This window comes from Xiphias gladius, chromosome 22 (genome assembly GCF_016859285.1).
Source record: "Xiphias gladius isolate SHS-SW01 ecotype Sanya breed wild chromosome 22, ASM1685928v1, whole genome shotgun sequence".
Taxonomy (NCBI): domain Eukaryota; kingdom Metazoa; phylum Chordata; class Actinopteri; order Istiophoriformes; family Xiphiidae; genus Xiphias; species Xiphias gladius.
In genome coordinates this window covers 370,471-380,470 of record NC_053421.1, presented here as the reverse complement: position 1 = coordinate 380,470, position 10,000 = coordinate 370,471, and the positions used below count along the sequence as shown (strand labels likewise).

At 39.5% G+C, this 10,000-nt stretch overlaps 1 protein-coding gene across 1 annotated transcript in view; it reads right to left on the bottom strand.

Annotated features, from left to right (window-relative positions):
* The window catches only part of rrp15 (ribosomal RNA processing 15 homolog), a 7,394-nt gene extending 7,295 nt beyond the window's left edge, over positions 1-99 (bottom strand). The window contains exon 1 of the mRNA XM_040116837.1: positions 1-99. This exon is cut by the window's left edge and continues 29 nt beyond it. Within this exon, the coding sequence (XP_039972771.1) occupies positions 1-8 (8 nt within the window). The 5' untranslated portion in view covers positions 9-99.
* Between the last annotated feature and the right edge of the window lie 9,901 nt (positions 100-10,000).

The following is a 10,000-nucleotide window of genomic DNA, read 5'->3' as shown; positions in this document are numbered from 1 at the left end:
GTTGCCATCACGGAGTCACATTAAAATGGTTCCGTAGAGTACGACTGCTAAGCAGCGAGGTTCCGCCACTAGTACGGCCCTTTCCCGTTCAGACCCCTCCCTCTCGCACCGAAATGGAGTGTCACGTCGTGTGGACTGGGAGGTGGGGGGCGAAGAAGGGTGTACATTCAAAAAATGCTGAAGACAAATGTCCAGTGAAGGTACTTAGTGATGTTACTTGAGAGGTCGAGGCTTCCATGTGTGTGTCGAGTATAGCTGACCCTGCAACACCTCTTTCAAACAGATTCAATAAAAACTGAACATTATGATCCTCGTGAAGGGAAGATTTATTGCAGGGCTCTTGTATTATACTGCTTTAGTTTTATTTAGGTGTACCTAATCAATTGGCAAGTGTGCGTAGAAATCACAGGCAAATGTATTTTTTCATCACCAAGGAAAATATTTGAAATGTTTCGACGTTTGCTAGGCCATTCCCTCACCCATACATGGCCGTTAAAGGAAACAGAAAATATACAATGGCCGAACAACAGCATCAGATGATGTATGTTGTAACATTACCTTACCATAACAGCAGCAGTGCATAAATTACTTGTTTTGCCTGTTAATAATCCTAATATGTCATGCTTGGGTGGGGGTAAATAGTAAACAAAACAGTGCTGTCTTGCTGTCGCTGCATCTTACAAAGCTCCAGGATGCTTTCGCTTCAAGTGACTGCATAGCAGTTGTACTGCTGTAATAGGCCATTTCCAATCTACAGAACTTGGGTCTCTGTCTAAAATACTCCCACACTTCATGAAGTTTGAAGTCGATCGGATGACTGGTTGTCGAGAAAATCAAAGGACAGAGATTTCTCCATTTATAAGTAGGATGGGCATTATGTCCCTTGCCACACTACGAGATCCAAGATTAAGGACTCTTGGATTTCTCAGTCCAACAAAAGCAAATGAAGCCAAAAGAAGGCTATCATCTGAGTGTGCTGCTGTGTGATAATGACAGATCAGTCCCTTCAAGCACAGTCTACACAACCATCTACATCACAAGCTGCAGAAAGTGCAACCCCAGGGGAATACTTTTTTTTTTTAATTTAGAGTTGTCTTTCTTAATTACTGCATTAACTAACCACACTGTTTGCTTATCAGGTAACAGTCTGTGGAGTCATCTGAACATCAGTGTGAAACAGTCTCAAATCAAAATGTCACCACAGATGCCACTGTGGAGTCGCAGAAATACCTCCCTGAACCCAATATTGGATGGCTTGAGGATCTACAGGAAAATCTAGTAGACTTTGGAGTGGTGGTGCACTGTTCTACTGTGCAGCGACACATGCAAGTATATGACCTTCATGTAAGAGTCATTGGAAGAATAGTTTTTCTGCATCCTCACCACAAAATACGACGTCAAAGGTTTGCAAAGGAACACTAAACAAGTCTAATGCATTTTGGAAACAAGTCCTGGGGACTGATGAAGTTAGTGGAACTTTTTGGCCGCAATAAGCTAAGGTATGTTTGGAGAGAAATGGATGCAGAATTTCATGAAAAGATCACCTCTCCAACTGTTAAGCGTGGGGGTGGATCAATCGTGCTTGGGGTTGTGTTGCAGCCAGTGGCATGGGGAACATTTCACTGGTAGGGGGAAGAAAGGATCCAATTGAATACCAGCAAATTCTGGGAACAAACATCACACCGTTTGTAAAAAAGGTAAAGATAAAAGGAAGTCAAAAGAAAGTTGTATGGCAACAACACTACCAAAAATAGAGCGAAAAAAAACAAAAAGATGAAGAAAGTGGAAGAGACAGATTCAGAGAGACACAAGGACATGTGCATTATTTACCTGTAGAGTTATTCTCAACGAAGTGAAGTGTGGCTGCAGTGCTGCCAGTGCAGGGCAATAGACTCATTAGGCCTGCACTGATGGTCATGACATCTATATCTGCCACAAGTCTGATTCGTTCTTAACGTTTAAAACTCTCACTCTCTCTATAGCGCTCTCTCTTTGATATTGTTCAGTTGTGTTTTTTAGCCTGTCACGGCCTCTTTTATAAAATTAAATTACTTAAATGACTTGCTACTGAAGGAAAAGGATATTAAATTAAAAATGAAAGTTAAATATGAAAAAATTAAATAAAGCTTTCCAGAGTTTTCAATTTTTTGGCGTCTGAAGAAAATAATATTCAAGCTTTAATTTTTTGTAACCATTTAAAAGTTGAAATCTCATTAGATGGAGAATTATTGTCCTGTCTAACTTGCCTGCCCGGCAACATTAACGCATAGCGCAGACTCTCTCTATGCACAAAGAAAACAAATTAACTGCAATTTTCATCGATATATGATATTTGTAAAACAGTTCAAATATTCAGACTAATATGACAAGTGTGAAACTAGGTTCATTAGTACCATTTTGATTAATTTTAATGGATACGGCAACCATCCCTGGAGACGGTTGCAATTGTCCCCAGGTATGGGGTCAATTACAACACCTGACTTTCTCTTTTCAAATGTAGATCCTGAGTTTATTATCATAGGTAGAAATATTTTAATGATGTGGGTAATAAGCTGACAGATATGAGTTTTACGTTTGTGTTGGTCTAGTGTAAATAGTCTCAGAGTAATAGAGCAAAATACAAAAAGTATTGCAACCGTCCCTAACCGACCCCTATGGCAAAAGTCTGCAAGGACTCAGTCCGCGAGTCCAGAGAATAAATGAGAATTAACCAATTTCGTATAATCAGATAATTTAATAAAATGTGCAAAGCTATTGAACAACAAAAAATGCTTTCATATAACGAAATAAAAACTACAGACATAAAATGTTTGCACTACACAATTATTGGCACTCTTTGGATTACTTTAAATTAGTTCCTCAAAAAAATAAAACACAAATAAGACTCACCGGTGCTTAATTTTAAGTGTCAACATGACCTGAATTAACCAATAAATTATGGTTTTACTGCATAAAAGGAGCAAAGACAAGAGAGTTGCCTGAGAAATGCTATATTATCAAAAAACATAGCAATTCCAAAGGCTACGAGGCAGTCGCCAAAGATCTTGAAATCCCTGTTTCAACAGTTCATAATGTTATCAAGTGTCACAGTATCACTCCATGGGTGAAGGCCAAAGACAACATAATTGAAAGAAAGGCACAAAAAGGCAAGACTAATGTTTGCAAAAACTTTCATAGATAAGCCACAGACTTTCTGGGAAAACATTCTATGGACAAATAAAACCAAAGTAGAGCTATGTGGGAATGCAGTGCATCATTTTGTTTATAGGTAACGAAATGAAGCTCATAAGGAAAAGCCTACCTACCTATACCCTACCTACAGTAGAACAAGATGGATGCTCTATAATGCTGTGTGGCTGCATTGCTGCCTCTGGTACTGGAGGCATTGAATGTATCAAAGGAATGATGAAATCAGAAGAAACAAGGCATTTTAGAGCAAAATGTATTACCCAGTGTCAGAAAACTAGCTTTGAGGCAAAGGTGTTTGGTCTTTCAGCAGGACAATGACCCAAAGCACACATCCATCACACAAAAGAGTGGTTGAAAAGGAAGAGATGAAATGTTTTAAACTGGCCAGCAATGAGTCCTGACCTAAATCCAATCAAAAACCTTTGGAGAGAGCTGAAATCTACCATTGAAAAAAGGACTCCTTCAAACTTAAGAGAGCATGAACGCATAGCAGTGAAAGAGTGGCAGAAACTACCAGCAGACAGGTGCATGAAGCTTCTAGGTAGCTACAAGAAACATTAAGAGACTGTCATTGTTGGCAAAGGTTCTGCAACCAAATATTAGTGAAGCTTGCCAATAATTGTGTCTTGGGTACATTTTGTGTTTGTATATTTTCACTATTATGCAAGTTTTGTTTTTTTATTTTGTTTATTTTTAAAAAAAATTTTTTTAATGTTTTTTTTTAAGCCAAGGGAATGGGTAAGTTATTTAGTTAGGCTGTTGGGACAGAGAGATTCCAAAGATTAGATTTGTTAGCAAAAATGTTCTGACAGACATAATAGTAGTGCCTCTGGGATGCAGACAGACTTGAAGGGCTGTCTTTGTAGATTTCAGCTACAACTGTGATCTTATACAGTCTAGATGCAGATGGCCTACACAAACCTCCAAGGTCACTGAGCAGTGTCTCCGTGCCAGAGCAGAATTTAGACTGATATCAGGCCTTGCTGCAGCCTCCATGACACTTCTTGGTTTTGTCGACTTGTCAACACAAGAACTGCTTTGGCCTTGTGCACTTCTGATACTTGGGGTAGTGTTTGTGGCTATTGACAACGATTTACTCTCATTCAATAATATAGTCGTACCTTTGGCTTTGCCATTTGCCCATGAGCTGCTAAACAGTACAGAGTACAGCATGGAAGCAAAGTGTCTGTGTTCCTGGAGGCCGCTCTGAGTTTTGCAATTCTTGGCTTGTTGATAATGGGAGCCACAGTGTTAGTGGCTGCTGGACTCCTAACAGCTGCTCTGGGATCTGGGACTTTCTGGAGTTACATTGGCCATCCATATAGCAATAATTAATAAAACCTGTTCTGACAATGCAATATTCTTTAATGAATACAAAGATTTTACTTCTCAATATCAAAGTTTAAATGTTTTATATGTGTATGTCAGAATGATTAAGTTATAGATAATCACTGAAATTCTTACACTATAGATTTTTGTTCAACTGTCATCGAACACGGCAACTATATTAAGGTAAATTATAAATCTTTATAGTTCTGAGGAAGTGTAAATGCTTTTAAATGCACATTATCTGAAAATATCTTGAACTCTTTCTATGCTGGAGATATATACTGTAGAAGTTATACTGAATACAAGGGATTCAATGTTCATAGTTTTTGCATTAGTATGCCTGCAAAAGGCAATGCAAACAATATGAAAAAAGCCCTGTTAGTGGCCCCTATTAGCTTCAAAGTTTATTACAATGTATAATTAAAATGTGTTGGGCAGAACAAATTACACAATGAGAATTTTGCTTGCAGCCATACTGATCAACAAATATGGGTTGTAGGTGTAAGTGAACTAGCAGTCATTACAAACCTGTGTAATGTTATGTAAAGGATTTTACTTTTTAGGCACTTTTGGCCAAGAAGTCTGTCCTGGAGATCCCTTTAGAAAATATGGTAATCAAATACCATTAAAATAAATGTCAGAATCTGAAAAACCTAAATTTTTAAACTTAGGTTTGTCCAGTTTTGACAGAGAGATGGACATTTTTTCGGACCTGCACAGTCATCAGCTGCCTCAACAATAAACTTCAACTTTGGCATATAAATGGAGAGTAAAAATCCACAAGCCTCTGCTCTAAACCAAAAGTAAAAAATAGAGAAATACATTAAAGATATACAAAAAAGACATATTTAATCTAATACATTTTTCTATTTTTGTCTTTTCAATAGAGGCATGCTTTGTCTCCTATATGGGTTTATCTGACAGTTTTGTCCGGCTCGGTTCTGATTGGTCCACTTTGAGCGTAGTTTGACTGAGTCATGCAGATCCTAACCACCTGAGTTACAAATTTATTTGTCTATATATAATGCTTGTTCCTCTTTGTAATGTCTATTTGAAAATGCCTGAAAAAGATGTCTTTGTCTGACTTTTGCCAGAGCATTAGGAGAAACCATGACGGATGACAGATACTAGTACAGGAATGCAGCCTAACATGTGACACCGGCATGGTGCAGAGATCAAGGCAGGATCACTTGGAAGGAGGATACAGAAAGGACAAACTGGTAGTAGGTGTATCCTGTATGGGTTTCTGTCATATAAACAGGGAAAAGGAAGTAATTTCAACCATTTTTTAAGACACACAGGGTGCTGCCACTCATTGAGGAAACAGGTCTGGAGAAAGCCTGATATAACTCCAGGAAAAGAGGATTCTCTCCGCCTCTGTCAACTGCCTATCTCAGAAAAACATGGCACAGACTAAACTGGGTAAAGAGACGTCCTCTTTCTAAATCTGCCATTTCATTCATATTTTCACTCTGTGATAATGACTGTAAATTACAGGGTGTGATTGCTTACTTTGTTTGTGTAAACTCTGCTGAACCAAACACAATCAGCAAAAGTGCTTCTTCTGTGATTATGCTTCCACTGCTTTTATTTTCTGCATGTTAGGCATACAAAAAAATCTTTACTGACTTTGAGGGGGTTAAAATATTCAAACTCCCTTTTTCTATTTTTCTGCCTTGACTATCCTGTTCATGTCGTTAAGGTTTGGAGTCACATGCAGTGTGAGTGTGAACAGATAGGAATCATGGCAGCATAGTGGCTCTGCTGGTTAAACCAGATTAGCTAGTCTGGTGAGAGTCCATGACTGCAGGCTAGTCATGCTTTACAGATATGTTGTGGATTTACACATTTGCACATCTCAACAGTAAGTCTGTTAGGTCATTAACTGCTACATTTGAATGAAGAAATGGGAAATTCGGCCATTCTTTATCATTTAAACTAAAAATTCAGCCTTTGTCCAGTCAGTGAAAGTTTTCAAATTCCATGTATTATCATGTAGTCGTGAAGAGCAACTGCAAAAAATAAAATTTCCTTATACAAAAGAAAATAGAAGAAATCAAGAAAATCAATAAATCTTTATTTCTCACATACATCTGTATACAAGTACAATGTGCAGTAAAATTGAATCATCTGTTACTCAGTAAATATTGTTAAATATAAATGTTATATAAACCTATTAAACAACCTATCATGTTAAACAAGTTATCAGGACTATCGATCAAGTAAAACTTCTTCAAAAAGAAAACTAAATGGGAGAACTTTAGAAAAAGAAACCAAGTAACCACAGTTGAAATTCGGGAAACCCCACACACTATCACAACATCACATTAAATAGCTCTTCTGCAGTATTTAACAGTTTTTTTTTTCTTGTCATGTCACAGAAGCTAGGAGCCCTTTAATGGAGGCAGCTGTGGGGTTTGCATTGGGAGCTGTGGGAGGCTGCATACTGGGAGCCACAGAGGACCCAGTGGACAAGACCCTCTCAGTAATGACTGCAGCGGAATCACTGAAACCAGTGATGGAAGAAGTCAGGACAGTGGGTGCACTGGGGCTGGGGACCCTTATTGGAGCCACAGCACTGACGACAGCTATGACCTCGGTAGTAGCTGGAGTGATTCTGGCAGCATCTGTAGCTTCAGTGTTCGTGGCCACAGGGAGCTGCGGTGCCTCACACACGCACTCTGTTGTCTTGTGGGCATCAGCGGGACTGGCTGGGGCCTTTGGGACCACGCTCAGCGGAGCCACACTCGGGGTCACTGTCGAATGGATTGTGAAGAAATACAGCATGGTGGGCCTTCTTTGGGCGCTGAGCATATTCACTGTGCTCAAACCACCGCTGCATTTTGTATTTAGGCTCCTCTGGAGGCAGGGAGAGGCCTGTTGCACTCTGGGATCTGTAGTCTGGGCCAAGGAAAGGAAACAGATAGAGATTACAGACTCTCAGCAAAGACAGAGAATAGCTGTGCAGATAGAGCAGAGGATCCTGATGGTGGAGAAAGGAAGCAGCACTAGCGCGATGGAGCACAGGACAACATGGATCACTGAGAGAAGGCAGAGAGAGGAGATAGAAAGGAAAAAGATGGAGAGTGAAGAGTTAGAGAGGGAGCAAAGAACCATCCAAGACTGGATCAACACTGTGGTGGTCAAACACGTGGACTTCTTGGCTTTCTCAGGGATACCGATGACAGTGGTTGCCATAGTAACGTCAGGGTTTGGGGTGTTTGGTTACGGAAGCCACCAGTCTGTGTTTATAGTGCTTCTGGCTTTGGTCGCAATCATAGCCTATTTGCTTCTGAAATCTTCCGACTTTAAGTTCTGGATGTTGGTAGGATGCATGGCAATGCTGGCAACATTCGTCATTGCCATGCTCACACTACACGCCGGGCAGGTGGTCGTAACAACTGCCATGAGGATGCAAGCCGCAGGGCAGAGTCAGTCCAGAGAAAACATCAGCACTCGTATGAACCACCAATCCTCTCTAGAAGCACTGAATGCAGCTTTCTTTGTAGCAAAACTGTGTCAGCTGGGTTTAGGGGCTACAGTGGGGGGGCCGCTGGTGAGGCGAGCAGCTGGAGAGGTGAAAGTCATAGCAGGGGCAGCTTTAGTGGCGGGGAGTTTCCTGGCCGGAGTGGAGGTTTTAGCCCCAGCTCTAGGCGAAGGGGGGAAAGCTGGGGCACTGCTGGGGGTGGTGGGGGCAGCAGGGGTGTCAGTGGGTGCAGCAGCAGCTGTGGCTGGAAGGTGCTCCTCATGGCAAGGAACATTGGGAACAATAGCAGGGTTGGTTATTGGGGCATTAGGAATGGGAAAATGGCATATTGTCAACATCGGACTGCAGGTGCCTGTGGCCTATGTCTTTGCTATGACCAGTCCATTTTAACACATGTTAAGATCCCATAGGCTTACTGTGAAAAAGTTTTTCAGTGCACTATGAGTTGCCAGTGTGTCATTTTCACTAGTTACCTGTTTTTGGTTTCACTACTTTAAAGGATGAGTCCTGGTAATATTCTACATTTTCTTCTAGTCAACAAATCCCATGTGCAGAGCCAAACCAACACTGAATGTGATCTACTAACCAGTACTGTTGTGTGTGTGTATCACTATCGGTCAAAAGTCTTAGAACACATCAATTTTTCCAGGTGTTACTGAAATTTACATAGTGTAATGTCTCAGTGTCTCTATAATGAAAGCACGAAACTACATAATAAAGATTTTTTTCATGGAATCTTAAATCCTAAATGTAATTTTTGACTCATTCAGCAGCCAAATACACTCGTGGTGTTCTTTCTACAATGGAAATCAAATGTTGTTCAGAAAGTTCGTCCTAGCACTGTTGCAGAAGTTCCAACAAATGTGTTGCACTTGTAGGTTGCTTTGCTTTCAACTGCTGTCCAGTTCATTCCAAACCCAGCTCCATCGGTTTAAGTCTGAAGACTTTGCTGTTCTTTCATCATTTGAAGCCACAGTTTAGTTCTTTTCTTCTATTTTTTTGGGGTCAGTAGCTCGCTGTAGGATGAACCCCTGACCAACCAGTCTGTCTTCCATTGTTATATTGAGAGACATAATCTTTTCAATATTTCAGGATTTGCTGAAAATAACAAAAATATAAAATAAAAACAGACTTTAAAGCTGAACTCCATTTTGACTTATTTCACTATATTTTGTCCATTATACCAATCTGTTTTGCCCAAATCTTTTCAAATCTCTCACTGTATAGCTTTTGAGCTTTCTTGTCAGTTTGGCTCTAAAGCCAACAAAACTAAATTTATCAATCCCCAAATCCAAATCTTTTAAAACATTCTGAGGGCACTACATACTGCATTTGAATTACACATATTTTTGAAAATCTGAGTAGCTTAGGGATCTAGGTTCACTAATTAAGTCATGCAAAGGTTAAAAAAAAAGAGTCTCTGTTTGAAATTGCTTCTGTTAACGTTTCAAGTTTCAAGAAAGTCACAGGGCTTAGTCAAAAGAAGGAATGTCTTGACCAGGTTGCTCCCAATCCTTTATTACTGACTATCTGAAGATACTATCTGATATTTTTGAATAACTTTTGTTTGTTTCTGTCCCCACACAATACAGCTGCACAGTGCATACTTACACTAGGCTACAGTAGACCTAAGTGAAAGCAAAATTAAATTGCCTATGTTTGACAGCAGAGTAGCTCTGTTTTAAAGCCTGTGAACATGGCATGTTTCAAATCTTATCTTAGAGTATTTCTCTATATCATTAAATATTTATGACTAAATAGGCAACATTCAAGTTTAAACAACATATATATACATATAGATATATATGTATATCTATATATATATATATATATATATATATATATATATAAATTCCATTTCTCAAATCTCATAGTAAATGAAAAGGTGAGACAAACATTAGTGTGTTTAAGTAGACAGGATGAGGTCTCTGTGATCCAGTACCTGGACGAGTTTAGCCAGTTCAACAAAATGTACTTTACTTTTTACTAAAACCT